Source organism: Phoca vitulina, unplaced genomic scaffold (genome assembly GCF_004348235.1).
Source record: "Phoca vitulina isolate PV1807 unplaced genomic scaffold, GSC_HSeal_1.0 scaffold22, whole genome shotgun sequence".
NCBI lineage: Eukaryota > Metazoa > Chordata > Mammalia > Carnivora > Phocidae > Phoca > Phoca vitulina.
In genome coordinates this window covers 30978930-30994497 of record NW_022589725.1, presented here as the reverse complement: position 1 = coordinate 30994497, position 15568 = coordinate 30978930, and the positions used below count along the sequence as shown (strand labels likewise).

The 15568-nt window shown below is 47.4% G+C and overlaps 1 protein-coding gene across 1 annotated transcript in view; it reads right to left on the bottom strand.

The window, feature by feature from the left end:
* The window catches only part of SLC24A3 (solute carrier family 24 member 3), a 502870-nt gene that overhangs the window by 116132 nt on the left and 371170 nt on the right, over positions 1–15568 (bottom strand). The window contains exons 4-6 of the mRNA XM_032419689.1: positions 14855–14929; positions 11600–11684; positions 11112–11215 (exon numbers count right to left, since the gene is read on the bottom strand). Coding sequence (XP_032275580.1) covers positions 11112–11215; positions 11600–11684; positions 14855–14929 — 264 coding nt within the window. The remainder of the gene's footprint in view (positions 1–11111; positions 11216–11599; positions 11685–14854; positions 14930–15568) is intronic.

Here is a 15568-nt window from a genome sequence, read left to right as displayed (position 1 = left end):
TGCCTTCTATGGCCAGCCTTCAAAGCCACACACTGCCTTTTCCACAATACACTATTGGTTACATGGGTTATCCTTGTTCAGTGTGGGAGGGGAACAAAGAGGCCAGAATACCAGAAGTGGGACACCATCTTGGAAGCTGGCTACCACATTTGTCAAATGTCTTCATTTCTCAAATTAGGGGTAACTATACCCTGATGTTATTATGAGGAATAAACAAGAAAATGCACGTGTTGTGCCTTGCTCTCAGTAAAGCCTATCCCCTTTCACTAGATTTAGGCCAACTTTCATCTGGGGAAGACTAAAACAGCAGGGTACACTCACTTTAAGCACCACAGAGAGAGTCTGGAAAGTAGGGGAAGCTCAGCCTGAATAGAAATCTGTCAAATTACAACTCAAAAGTAACACCTGAGAGAAGACTGTGAGAGGCAGACAAACAAAGGGGCCTATCTATAGACAGTCTCAGTTTCAAATATTCCAACCCGTCGTTCATAATAAACCACCAGACCACCCAAGCAAATTCCAAATTTTCAGCACCCGAATGACTTCCCAATTTAACTCTTGCACCTGGAAGTGGCATAAACCTTGGTCAGACCAAGTATTCCAACATGGGCGAAGGAGGAAGGGGAAATGGGCCCCTGAGTGGGGGAGGCAAAAACTTGGGCTTTGGACTAGCTAATCAGAAAAGTCTCAGCAAGAGGGGAATGCTGAGAATTTGAAGGATAAAAGGATTTAGAATAAGACAAAGAGGAGAAGGTGGCTAAAGCTAATGGACTGCATACTCTTTTAGGAATGGAACCAAGGCTGAGCAAAAAGGGGGTGATTTGATGTGAGGATACAGAGCTGGTGAGAAGTGAAGGAGGGTGGGGGGGCTCCTTGGGGAAATTCCTCAGAGGCAGTGATTGGGGGTTTTGAGCCAACATCCAAAGGCAGACATGGTGGGGACCCACACTTGGGTGGTATTAGAGATGTTGCCCTTGTGGCATTAAGCTGGTTTAGAACCATCTAACACCTCAACAGACCTAGGTTAACATGCAGATTTCTGTGACGTTTCACCAGGGAAAGTGCCCCCAAGTATTTCCCTAGAACACTGTCCTGATTGCAACCAAACCCCTCACTGGGACCTTTAGGAGCTGGCCCTGCTTCACCCCTGGCTCTCCCCCAGGTCCCCCTCTCCAGAAGCACTGCCTTCCTTTCTGTTCCCCCAAGTTGCCCCTTTGTTCCCATCTCATGGCCCTTGCATGGAAGTTGTCTGGAAACATCCTAGATCTTTACCTAGAACCTCAGCCCCAAAGAATCCTTTGTTCCCTGCAGCAATTTGGTTCACAGCTTTGTGCAGAGAACGCGGAAACTTCTCTCAGGAAGACTCCCGTGGGCCTTCAACCTGGCCCCTGGGCCTTCACAGGTGGTACAAGCAAAACCAAGCCACCCAAGGGCTCCAAAATAAATGTGTTTCTGAAAAGGAAACCGACATTTCACCAGGGACACACCTTGCCTCCCCGGGTCAAGTAAGAACCCACCTGGCTATCCCTCTCAATCTTTCCTCCTTTTCCCTGAAACAGAATGGACTCCCCTAAAAGAAAGAATATAGGCCAAGGACAGAATGGGCTGCGCAAATCAATCAGGGGCAACCCCAATCAATGTGGGGCAGCAGGACGGCCAACCTTCTGCTGCTCTGTGCTGTGGAAGGTCCCTGCACCATAGCAGTGGTATTAGAGAGTCTTGACGTCCATTTCATCCCACAACACATTTCAACACCTGCTGTAGTCAGAGCATGTATAAATGCAGCTCACAACAGAGTCTCTGTTGCTGAAAAGAGACATCATCTGGTTTTTCACTCAGAGACAGCCCCCCAGGCTGCCAGTCTCAGCACTTTCTATAAAAAGTTCTAAAACAGAAGGAGTTAAAGGAAACCCCATACATGTAGACACTTTGAGACCAGAAAGAAGAGCTATCTGACAATCTGGGAGGGCCTCTTCTTTCAGTGGCAAAATGTATTTTTCTACAACCTTCCGCCATGAAAGACCCCACATTGCTTTCCTCTGCTGGTTTTTGTTCCACAGGGATTAAGGATACACATTCTAGAATGAGACGGCCTAGTTCTGAATCCCAGCTCTGCTATTCCTAGATGTGTGGTCTGGGGCAAGTTTCCCCACCTCCCTCTCTGGGCTCAGTTTTCGCATCTGTAAAATGAGAAAAACAACAGCTACTCTATGGGGTTGATGGAAGCATGAACTGAGTTTATATCTATAAAATTTTATATTAACTCAGATGAAATCCCAGTAAAGATGAGCTGTTAATACTAAAACAGTCTTTAATTGAAAATAAAAATAGATGGTAGCTGGAAGCAGAAGAATGCTATATATAATTAAAAAACAAAAAAGGAAAAAAAAGGCAAAGATGCTATGGGGAACCTAGAACCCATGTTTTTAGCAGCTGCATGTCGTGGTGATCAGAGACAGAGCAAGGGAATGGAAAAATAAGGTTTACTGTATAATGACCAAGATCTTGACATGATGAAGGCCAAAGGTCTCATGCTGTCTAACAGCTGACCTAGCCCTGAATCCCCCCACTGGGGGCTACTGCATCAAATACCCTAATTCTCATTTTCCATGCCCCAACTATAGCTACTGTATGATCTTGGTGGAAAAAAAATCACAAATAAAGCACACCAAAGCCATTTTCTTCCCCAGTCTCCGGGAGAGTGGCAGCTCATGTCTATCTACTATGGGGAAAGAGAGTTCCCCTTCCTGCCGTGTAAACATAAGCTGCCCTTTGGTTGAGTCAGGGGGAGGAAAGCCCCAGGCCAACCTCTACTCCATCTGACTTTGCCTGTAAAAGCCAGACATTTGGTACATGAGCTCTCCCGTTGCCCCAAACAGTCTGCACGCTATCTGGAAAGGTTAATGACATTTGTTTATTTCTCACTTGGAGATTCAGGCTCAGGTCCAATCTTAAGGTTTCCATTTAAATGCAGAGTGATATTTCCCCTGCAGGAAAGATCAGCTGGATCAGGAGGGCATAAATGTCTTACTTCACATAAATAAAAGGAGATTGGTCTGGAATAGAAAAGAGTGAACTATAAAAGTGTTTGGTCATATTAAAACAAAAAAGGGCAAAAAGATCCACAAAATTTTCCTTGGTTGCTTCCTCCTGCTTCCTCAATTTTCAAGTTGCAAACTGAGTCCTAATGAATTAGCAAGTAGAGACAGGGCTCATTGGGAATTCAGAGAACCTGGAATAAAGACACCTGCATGGTACTGCAGCCTAGTATGATCTAATACAATATCCCAGCTCTATCTGGACCCAGGGTATGTAGGGGAAAGAAAATGATAGAGAAAATGGTGGGTCCAGCCACAACACAGTAAATGCTGGGGATTTCAACTGTTCTTATCTGACTTCACCAAATGCAAGATCATGACAACCATCAAGGAGGTCTATGGAGCTCCCACGTGTCAGCTGTAAATTCACAAAGACTGAGGTTGACATGAGATGGGCAGTGCCATCCAGGACTCTGGTGTCACTGCATCTGAGGTCCTAGAAGGTGCTAATCAGGGCTTTCACCCCAAATGACACCAATAGGAGCAGTGGCTCTCTAAGACAGTTGGGCTGGGTTGCTCAGGCAGGCTGAGTAGGGCTGTTAGTGACAAAAGCTGGCCAGCAAAATGGCTGGTGAGTAACAGATGGCTGATCAGACTTTGAATTAAAAAAAAAAAACTCACAATGTATTTTGGCCCCCTTACCAAGTTTCTAGATCTGACACACCAGGGTAGACTTTAGAATACGTTAGATAACAGGCTGGCTATTCTTTGAAAACAAACCTTCCTCAGTTCTCATGACCAGTTTGTACTCATTTGTATTGCCAGGACTCATTTACATGGGTCACGACCAAAATCCCGAATCTTCCACGATTTATCTCATTCTGTCACCCCCATTTCCAGTTCGTCAGCAAATCTTGGCACCATCTCCAAAAATATTCTACATCTAACAACCACTTCTTATAGTTGTTACTGCCCCAAATTCAGCTCATGCTTCACCACAGACTTCCTAACTGGTCTCCCTGCCACCATCTATCTCCATAGGGTGCCTTTCCCCCCAGGGTAGTTCAAGTAAATTTCCCAAAGTATAAATTAGGGAATGTTACTCTACAGCCTACAACTCTCCACCAAAAGCTATATACTTGGGGCAGAACTGATCACATTTTTAGTTCTGGGGAGAAGAAGAAAATGGGAAGGTGGTTCTTGATTACCCTAAGCCAATTGGGTTACTCTAGTTCCTTTGCCACAATGACTGGTTCAGGGATGGTCAGGTGACCCAAGTTGGCCCACTCAGATTTTTGTTTGATCATGCCAGGTGGGGGATGAGAGGTATGGTGGGTAGAGAGACATTCTTCTCTTCTGGTCAATGTGGTGTGTGTCTATGAGTCATGAAACCACTACAGTCATCTTTTGCCTCAAAGGATAGTCTGAGGAAGGAGTCAGAGAAGGTTAGTGATAAGATAATCACAGAAAGTGGGCTGGAGCCCTGAGCAAACCATGCCTGATATCCATTTTCCTCTGTATTTTCAGAGACACCGATAAAGTCCCTTCATTTAAGAAGCCAGTTAGAGGTGAGGATTTTTTGTTACCTGAATCTGAAAGCCTCTTAACTAATCTACATGTGGGTCCAAGAATGGATCTGATTTCAGGAGATCATTTCAAGGAGGTAGAATAAGCCAGAGACAAGTGCCATAAGCCAAAGTCAAAGGTAACGAAGAGACCTGGGATGAGGATGCAGAGGCCATCAAGATGGAGCAGTGCAGAGGTGGGTGGGTGACTTTAATGGAACTCGGGGCTGGGAACAAGTGTGTGTCAGGGGAAAGATCAGGTGTGGAGCCCTGTCAGTACCTGGCCTTGTAGGGGCATTGGGAATGGGCCAGGGAAAAGAAATGACCAGGAGACAGTGAAGGCTGTCAGCCAGTTATAGGACTGGGGCATCAAGCAGGGATAGTTCACGTTGCCTGGGCCAACTGCTCAACGAGGGCTGCCTCTTGCCCACGGCCAAGCGTGGTCCACGAATTTGAGCTGAGCTGAGCCTGCAGATGGGGCTCAAGCAGGTATATCAGCTCTTCTGAGTTCAGTTGGTCTCAAACTAGGTCTAGAGATTTGCCTTCGAGCAAGGTCCTCCTGAGGCAGGTGGCCAGCTGATGTCACTAGGAGAAATTCTTATTTCACTGGAATGTGATAGATCCAGGGACTGCTCCAGATAGACCTGACTCTGGCCTTTGTTACCTCCCACACCACAAATTTTCCTCTCCTACTCACTGGATCAAATAGTAAAGCATCCTGCATCCAGGGTGAGGCCTTCGGCGGGACCTGCCCCTCGAGTACTCCACGAATCACTCTTGTGTACTTTCATCTCCCTTTCTAGGAGGAATGACAGACCTCTAGCCCCTGTTTCCAGGGATGTGTGTGGGGCTTTTCATTCTCACCTGTTTGGTTCCTCTGCCTCTTGGGGAATCTGGATGCTCCTCAGAACTGGAACATGGTTAAGTGATGTGTTGGGTTTTGTCTGGAGAATGATAAGCAAGGAACCAAGGTAGACAGGGTAAACCGGGGTGGTCTGTGGGTCTCTTACTGTGTTTATCAGCCTGAATTCTCCAATCTGTTTAGTGGAAGTGAAGGTCCAGCAGTAGATGATGCCATCTGATTATAAGAGAATCTTCTAGCCGAGCACTGGTTGGGCTGAGTACTTCCAGCACCCATCCCAGGGCACCACCATTGTGCGGACAGGTCCCTTCTTTGCATTGTCCCCAGCTCCCACACTACCCACTTCTGGAGAACACAGAAATGCTAGAGATAACCATAATAATGCAATAACAACATCTGGGGAGTTTTAAGTCATAGGCTCCCCAGGAAGAAGGAGAATGGATTTTACAGTCAGCCGATGTGGGCTCCAATCCAGGCTTCACTAGCTCAAGGTAGCCCCTCTTGTACCAGGTACCCTCTCCCTTGCTGTAAATGATGATAATACCATCTTAAAATTCAGTAGGTGTATTTCTACAAATATTTATAAAGCACATTGTGGTGCCTGCACACTGGGAAAGTTTAATAAATGAGAGCGTTGTGTGTGTGTGTGTGTGTATATATATATATATATATATATATATATATATATATATATAACATTAACATTAAACCAGATCGAAATTATATTTATTATATAATTATACATACATACATACATATATATATATTTTATATATATATAAAATTCGATCTGGTTTTCTTATTTTTTTCCACTTCTCTGCTGAAATTCCCCATCCATTCATTTTTTTCCCATCTGTCCCTATTTAAGATAGATACTTTAAATTCTTTTCCGCTAATTCTTGTATCTGTATCATCTGTGGTTTGCTTCTGCTGCTGCTTTTCCTTGGTTATGAGTCCTATTCCCGCCTCCTCACAGGTTTTGGATTTTATTATTGCATCCTGGAAATTATATACAGAAGAAAAGTGAAAATTGAAGAGTAATACTGATTGTTTTTTTCCCCCAGAAATGTCAAGTTCTGCCCTCATCTGCTGGCTAAAGCGAGGAAGTGATTATTCAGATTTCAGCAAGTGTTCATTTGACTGGGGCTGATCTGTGGGTCACCTCTGGTCAGCCCCACCTCTCCCACCCAGCTTCTGCAGGAAGGGCTAGTCTCCTAATTCTTAGGGTTGGATTTGGGATTCCTCGATTTGGGGGACTGGGAGAATGTGAGAGATGGTGCAGATGGAATGATCTCTTTCTGCTTCTCGGTCCTGCTTTCACTTGTGTTTTTCCCAGCAAATTTGAGGGGGGTGGGTGGAGAGGACTATCGTCCTCTGTTGAGCATATTATTATTGTACGTGATAGTATTTCAGACTCCAGGACATCCCAGCTATCTCCAGTACCACCAGTAGCTCGGCTGGCTTCATCTCCGCCCCACAAAGTTCTGGATCTTCACATCCTTTTGCTCTCCCTGCATCTAGATCTGCCAGGACTCAGATCACTGATAGAGGGCTCCTCTCTCTGGAAGTCAGTTCATCAAGTCTCTCCTGCCTCCACTGTTCTCTGATGGTCTCATATACGAGTATGATTTTTATATTATCCAGATTAGTTTTTGGTGTTCCCATGGGAGCCAAGGTCTTCTGTGTCCTAACTGGAAGCAGCAAGTACCTAGAATGGTAGCTGCTATTTTTAGCACTAGAGGAAATTCCCTAAATGCAAGACGTCCTGGCCCTGAACTCTTAATAGTCAGCCTAGTGCTGAAGCTTGTGTTTCATCCAGGAGAGTTGAAAATGAGACTGTGCGGGTGGCTTATTTTTAAAGCCTTAGTTGAGTTTCTAGCAAATGCTTATGGGCCGCACTCCTATCTCTCTACCTTTACCATTTCGGGTCCTTCCAGGGCCCAGCCTCTATGTCTCTTTGCTTGGGGGTTTTCTCCCAAAGTCCACCCTGCCCATGTCCAGCAGGAACAGTCCTTACCAATGACTGGAGGAGGCTGGTGGATAAACAACCCGGTTCCCTTTCTCCTAGGTTGGATACCTTAGAGACCTGTGTTCTAGACAGTCTCCCATTCCCCCAGAAGAAGTAAATCCCAGCTGCCCACAGAGGTAACTTACTTGCTAAACACACTTTCCTTGGCTACCTTCTCTTCCTGGCCTCACTGACTCCCTCCCTGGCATGTCCTGGGGTCACCTTTCAGATCAACTCCCTGCCTTGGACTCACTGCCTAGATTCTCCTGTGGAAACCCAACTGAAGGCAGGCTTCAATTCAGATGTGCAACCTCTGGGTGCTACTTGGGTTTGTGTAAAGGGGCCAGCATGGACAGGGTGTTATTTGGAACAAGGTGAAGTTAGCCAATGTTAGATGGACCTCTCCAGGGAACATCAGGCACATTTCGAGAATGCCAGGAGTGCTGATGCTGGAGTTCTTTATTATAAACTGGAGCCATCTGCCGGCCTGTAATAAACGGAATATGACCGTCCTAATCTGGGATGCACTTAAACTGTTTACTCTCTCTTGGTGGTTATGTCTTTAAAGCCTAACATGCACTGGATGATGGATTTAAATTCATAAGTACATTTTTTTGCAATATTGGCATGAAGTTCTTGCCACACAATATGCAAAATACATTAGTATGTTGCATCGAGAGTTGGTGTTCTCTCTCTTATTATTTTTTGTTTTTAAATAAAGCAAGCTTGTACCACAGCCCCGTACGTGTCTTGTGGGGATGCCAAGAACTGCTCTAAAAGCCACTTTCTAAGAAGCAATTTTCTTCTTGTCCCATAAAACTCCCCAAAGCACCTTAGGCGAACACCAGAGCGCTGGGTATGTTTGCAAACTGCAAATACGGCAGACATTTAATTACACCGAATTCATCAGAACCCTAATTGAGACCGGAACTCAAACCTTACTGCTTAATTACTTTGATTTCAGATGAGTAACAGACTTGGTCATGAGCAGCCCTTCAGGCCAGAATACATTAGAAAGAGGCCCGTGGGCCCTCGCGGGGAATTCTCCCAGCCAAATGAAAGTGTGGAGCCACATAAATAACCATGCTAAGTGAGACCCATGATTGGATTTATTAATCAGTTCAATTCCCAATATCCATCCCTTGCTGCGGTGTTCCACTGCACCGGCCCCACCACCTGGGAATGCTTCTCCGTGTGTAAGGCAGGATTTATTTCTCACCGATTTTTCTTTCCCTCCCACTGATGAGACAGCATGGAGGCGAAGCCCGGTCCTCTGAGATTGCTCTTCTATCAACATCTCCTCATTTTTGATTTTCATTTAGAACACCTTCTGCCTGACCTTCATTCCCTTCCCCACCTGGCCCCAAGGGGATGTTCCACCAACTTCTTGGCCAAATGATCACAGTGACTTATGGTGGGATTTGGAGGTGAGGACCTCATGGATCCTTATTCTTTTGAGAGCCGATAATGGTATCTTTTATTGAGCATTTACCAGGTAGGCTGATTCCTGCTTAATGCTGAACATGCTCTGTTTCACCCTTACGGCGATGCTAGGTGGTAGGTGGGCTTATACCCTCCCGCTCCATAGATTGGGAAACAGGCTCAGAGGAGTGATAAAGTCACGTCTCCAAGTTTTCATGGCCAGCAAAGGGCAGAGTCTGGATTCAAACCCAGGCCAGTCTGAGTCCCCGACCCATGTTCTTTCCAAAACATAATTTGCTCTGTCTGCAAAGACTTCCAGGATTCTACAAACTGCTGAAAGAAGAGAGGTGGATGGCCTTAGCAACCTCCAAGTGGGCACAAGACAAGGAAAACCAGAGGGAAGTGCTGTGGCATCCAGAGTCATCATGCGGGCAACTTCTAACAACATCGTGGGGGCTACTTCTCTCCAAGAGATGAGCTTGCAAAGACCTTCTAGGCGGGGGAAAGTGACTGAGCACTTCAGCATGTGCTGAAGTTCAGGAAGCAATCTGCCTTTTAAGCAGGTGTTCTAACCAAGCCAGTGATTAACCGCATTGCTAATAAATTATGAATACAAATGAATGCAAGCCACTTCATATGTAATTAGTTGCCTGGCATTTACTAGATACCTCCCTGTCGTTTGTTTCATTTCTTTACGTTACTTCTCCCCCTTTGGGCTTGCCTTTCCATCAAGCCGCATGTACAAATGACTAATGCACTAATGACAACACGAATAATGGCCGGGCTAATAATCATACTGCTCATGGTGACAATGCTAATTAAGAGAGTGTGAAAAGCAATAGCCTCTTCTGCAGGATGTGACTATTCATCTCCGCAAGGCAACGAGAAGACGGCCACAAGACGAGATCCACGCAAGTGTACCAAAGGCAGAGACTCGTTTTTTGGTTTTTGGTTTTGGGCGGGGGCACTAACAATATTTATAAGAGGTCTAAAAAAACACCATATTGTGGGTTCACAAAATCTAAGACTAGAGATGATGGATCAAAAGGATGAGAAAAAATAAAATGTCAGTAGCAAATTGGGCAGAACTCAGCCACCATGTATGGACACACCTGTAGGCTCTGGAGCCCATTCCTGGAGAGATCGAGGTATCCCTCTGCCTGTCACCCAGAAGCAGCCAACTCATCAGGCAACCTGAACTAATCAATGGGCATGAAATGATGGCATTTAGAAACAGGCAGTGAAGAACAGCAACGGTGTCCCAGGTGCCTCCTGCAGAGACTCTCCAGTTCGAGTTAGAGAGATGGGCAGGGTGGGGGCCCCTGGCTGGCTGACTGGACAGCACAGGGGCCCAGAAAAGGGTGTGGAAGAAGGTTCAAATGGTGCTTTCTTTAGCCTTCAAACCAGCCAACACCTTTAGCAGGACCCTGTGTCCTCCACAGTGAGGGAGCTGGTTAGGATCACCAGGCTCTTCAGTAATGCAAGCGGAGTGCCCTAAACGGGCTTCTAGAAGGTGCTTTTCCTAGAAGACATTCAAAGTCTGGCTGTCTGGGCAGAGCTCAGGATCAAAGTTCCTGTGAGGGAATTAGGACGTTGGAGCTGGCAAACCCTTGGGCGCCTCAGCATCGCCGAGGCTACCAGTGAGCCTTGCACTTAGGTGAGTTCTGGGTGTCTTCCCAGGACTTTCCAAACAGACACCAGACCCCAGGGTACTCCCTGGAAGTAGAACAGCCTCCATAGACAAAATGCAGGCATGCAAAGACCCTCAGGATCCCAAAAGTAAGCTAAAGTAACCATGTAAATAAATTGCTTGATGGCTGTCGCAAAACTGTCCTATGCTGTGACAGCTGCAAATGGTTTTTAGCAGACAAAAAATCTGTCGTTTCCTCTCTCTCTCTTATTTGCTTTATTGCCAGTGAGTCAAAGCCATACCTTAAATTGTTCCAGGTCATTTCAGTTCAGATCATGACATTCAAAATGAGCTTGATACCTTCAGATTCGTAGCCTGCACCTTCAGGCTGATTAATTATTTATGTGGACCCGGGTGCTCTGTACGCCATCAACATGGACACCAAACAATGGTGCCTGACATTTTCCAGTCCCAGGTGGGCAGCCTCCTGGGGCGTGAGATCCCACGTCACTGCTGCCCAAGACCATTGGCCCCACCTCCACGCTGTCCCCTCCGAGCCCACGCCACGTTCTGCCGCTGGCCTTACCTGCCCAGCAAAGAGCCCGCAGACACCGATTATGCACAGGATGTTGAACACCGCGGAGCCCACGATGGTCCCGACTCCCACGTCACCCTTGGTGATGAAGACCCCTGAAACAGACCTAATGTCAGCCTGGCTGTTGTGGCCAGTTGCATTCTAATGTGGGCGTGGGGTTGTTTTCACAAGTGTTAGTTAGACAGTTCTCAGGGTCCACAGGAAACGGCCGAGGACGGGAGACAGTTTTTAAATCTGCAATGGGGCTATTGTTCCATGGAGACATTGCCACAGGAACCGGGACACATTCATGCAAAGTGAAACTGTCACTTGAGCAAAATAGGAACAGCAACCACAGCGGGGTGGGAAGATGGTGTTCTGCTCCTTGGGGTCTTCAGAGTCTCATTTCCTATTAGCCAACCCACTGGAAGGCTTTCTGTCCTCACAGTCCTTGTCCTTAAGAGAGGGCAGGGCTGAGATATCCCAAGGTCATCACCTACCTATGACGGATGTGAACAGCTCTGGGGCCGAACTGCCTGCTGCCATGAACGTGGCCCCGGCCACATCTTCACTGAGGTGCAGGCGCTACAGAGGAGCAAGGACAAAGCACAGGTGAGTTGGGATTCCCCTGGGAACAGAGGCGATCATGACTCCTGAGGTCCCGAGTTCAGGGCCTCCCATAACCTCCCCCGTCCCCCACAACTGGCCTTTCCTGCACCATCCCCTGCTGGGACACAGCTCCTCTGGCCATCCTCCTCAGGGGCAGGATCAGGGAGAGGGCTGCATATCTCTGTGAGTTAAAGGCTCTTGACAGATCTAGGAATCCCCAACCCAGAAGCCCTGGGTGTTGTGCAGATGACAGGGGGGAGTGCAGTGGGTTGGTGTGAGGCACTATGGGCATCTGCCTCCTTTCTAAAGGGTGTGCCACTCACTTCCCTCCATGTTGCCAAATAACCTTACTTCTTAAGAGATGGCCAAATCCACATTTTTATGCAAACATCCTGATTTTTTTTCAATACTATGCATATCCCAGGCTAAATGAGGTAATCAGTTTGCAAGTCTTGATTCTAGGAGGTTACAACAGCTTTGGGGGTGGAGGGGTCACCCTCCTGAAACCTACTTTTCATCATTAATGCAGTTAGGAGAATAGGGGGGTGGGGTTGAGATCGAGTGGAAAGGATGAGGTGCCCTGTCAAGATGTCCTGTACAATGAACCCACCAGGTTACTCTGTCTGTTAACCCAAAAGGTGATCTACAAGAAGATGAGACAAATATATATATATTTGAGGCTGGTTAGGGTGTTTAGCCTTTCTGCATTCAATCATGACCCAGAATGTAAGCTGCTGGCTGTCAGTAACTAGCCCGTTCCCTGTTGGGTCCCAGCCAGGAGATGCTAGTCTTGAATGACAACAGTCCCTCTTCCCAGCGCACGGGCAGCTGCACTTCCTTGCTCAGCCATGGAGGGGCAGCATGGCCTCGGCGTAGGCCACTGGCTCCCTGGACCAGCAACAGGCTGCAGTGGGAGCCCTAATGGAGCTCTTTGATCTGGAGTCCTGGGGATCCCTCACTCTGGACTGAACAGCTCAACTTCACATGCGACTCTAAGATGGAGGTGCTGATACCTCAAGTTGAAAGCTGTGGCTGTGAGGGGTGCAGGTGAGACCCCGGACATGAAGTCCCTGATGGTAACCTAACACAGAGCTCACACTCATTGCTGGTCAGTCAAGACTTGCCAGGAGCTGTGAGCTTGGGACTGCTGTGTCTGTTCCAGCTCAGGGTCCATGATGGGCATTAGACATAGAGTCCACACCTTGAGCTCATCTCCAGTTCCTCTCTCTCTCCTTCAAACACTGAGTTTGCTTCTTCCCCCATGTTTCCTTACATCCCCTCCTCTCTCATCTCTAATTCACTTGGGCCCTGGCAACAGCTTGCTGATGCTCCGAATCACCAGCTAGGGAGGGGTAGGGTCTTCCTGCCTCTGGACGCCTCTATCTATCAGAACATAGTTGTCAAGAGCCTTCCCGACTCCCTCCTGAGCCCTGGTAACCACTGATGCCCTAGCCTCACTTTCCCCAGGGTTCCTCAGAGGCCAATTCCAGTCCCGGGTTGTCCTCCCATGGTCCCGGAGCTCAGACTCTCCTCTGCACAAATATCCTTCCTTGAAATGTGTTGCCTTGAAATGTGAAAAATGCCTCCAAGGGCTGCTCCACTCCTGTCCCTGAACAAGCCCCTCCCTTACCCCCCACCCCAATCAAGCTGTCCCTCCCCTTTCCTCTCTCTCTACTTTCCAACTTCACAGAACTTCATCCAGCCCCCTGTGTGCCTCACCCCGGAGCTGCTCTGTGCCCTATGGCCTGTGGATGGCAAGGACCATGCTCTATTTCATATCATGTCCTCCCCAAGGGGGTGTGCTCACAGGTGCTACGGATTTCCTCTATGGAGTAGAACACCTCCTGACAAGAATACATATGTACATGTCTATGTAGGGTCGTAAATTTGTTATTAAAAAAAAGTTGTGTGGGAAAGAGAGTAGTTTGCTTTGCATAATGAATAGAGCACCACGTGGTGGTATTTCAGAGATCACAAATTACCCCGGTTACGGGTGCTTCAGCACCTCCTCTCCTGCTACATAAGGTGACCCTGTGCTCAGGTGACATCGCTTGGGACAAAGGGCTCCCACACGTGCCCACTGTCCATCTCAGATGCCACCTCATCGCTCTCCTTCTCCTTCTGCCCAATAAAGAAACCTCCTCCTGGGGCCCCTCCAGGGCTCCTGTGGTCTGATTCTCTTTTATTTATTTAAAGTACAAAAACCAAACAGATTTCTAGGATGTAGAAGAAACTGCTTAAGTGAACGATCTCCAAGTGTGGTTTCTGGACCAACAGCCTCAGCATCACCTGGGCACTTCACAGAAATGCAACTTGGGTCCTCTGCTGCCCCCCAAGAACTAATGAATCAGACATTCAGGGGGGTGGAGGTTGGGGGGAGGGAAGAGGAAGGATGACCAAGGGGGAGGATGACTGAGAACTACACGAGGACACGAGTCCCAGATGGGAGGCATGTCTGGGAGAGAGCCTTTTGGAAAACAGGATTCTAAATTAAAAATAAAGTGGAAAGCTTCCGGATAAAGGAAACTACATTTCAAAACAGACAGAGATGAAAGAGGCGAGAGAATGAAAGTGTTCTAAATACGCTGAATATTTTCTGATGAAAGGGCTGTCATTTGGTCTTCAACCTGACGTTCCCCAGGCTGAGTGAGAACAGAGTCCCTTTCCTGTTCTCTGTGGCCAGTTCTTTCATCGTCTCGCTTCTCGGGTCTCTGCTTGGCACATTTCTGCACATGTACAGAGAGGGGCAGGGTAGTGGAGGTGTGTGGCTGAAGACCTCCAGCTCTGCAAGGACCCCACGGGGGAGGTCACGGATGTGGAAGGAAACAGAGGAGGGGAAGATGGGGGATGTAGAGGGATTTAAAAGAGGAAAAGAGAACAGGGAAGTAGAACACAAATATCACCATGAGTTGTCAAATGGAGCAGGGAGAGCTGGCCATATGGGTGAAAGCCCAACTATGGGTCAGAACCCTGATGTTCTAAATGGACCGATGGAGTTTTGTGCTAATATTGTCAGTCGCTCAGATGCATGCTGATGCCTGGTGCTCCTGCCCAGACATGGAGGGCTCCCCAGGACCTCCATGAAGGAGGCTGGAGCAGCACATTGCACCCCCTGCCCAGACATGCTGAGAATATAAGGCACTCACCTCACAGATCTTTTCCAAGGAGGGGACGAAGAAGTCGTCACACACAATGGCTAGCGCATAGAACATGTACATGGCCTGGAAGAGAGGAAAGAAGGGGTTAAAGTCAGAGTCAATGCAGAACCATAGGGTGAGGGCCTGGCTACCCTCTGCTTCAATAACACCCTCTGGTATCATGGACACAACATCTCACTCAAAGTACAAAGACTGCAATGCCTGGGAGGCCCTCCGTGATCTCACCTCTCCTCTGACCTCATCATCTACCACTCTCCCACTTGTCCACCAAACGTACTGTGGATGCCTGCCTCAGGGCCTTTTCATCTGCTGTTCCCTCTGCCCAAATCACGCTCCCCTCAGATGACCTTGGCTCACTCCATCATGTCCTTCAAGTCTCTGGTTCAATGTCAACCTAAGCAAGGGACCTGGGACTCCCCTCCCTCCCATTTCTCTGTATCCACCTTATCCTGATTTGTTTTTCTTGACATATTAATTTGTTTGTTGTCTGTCTTCCTCACTAGAAGTCCATGAGAATATGGACTTTATCTTATTTATCCCCAGCACTCAATAATATATGTGCAATGAAGGAATAAATAAACGAATACTTCAAGTGAGGCTGTTCACTGTGCTGTTCCCCGCAGGACAGGCTCTGCAATCTTGCTTCCTGTCAGCTATGACCAGAGAAACCCCTGGAATTCTACTGTTTGGCCATAAATTACC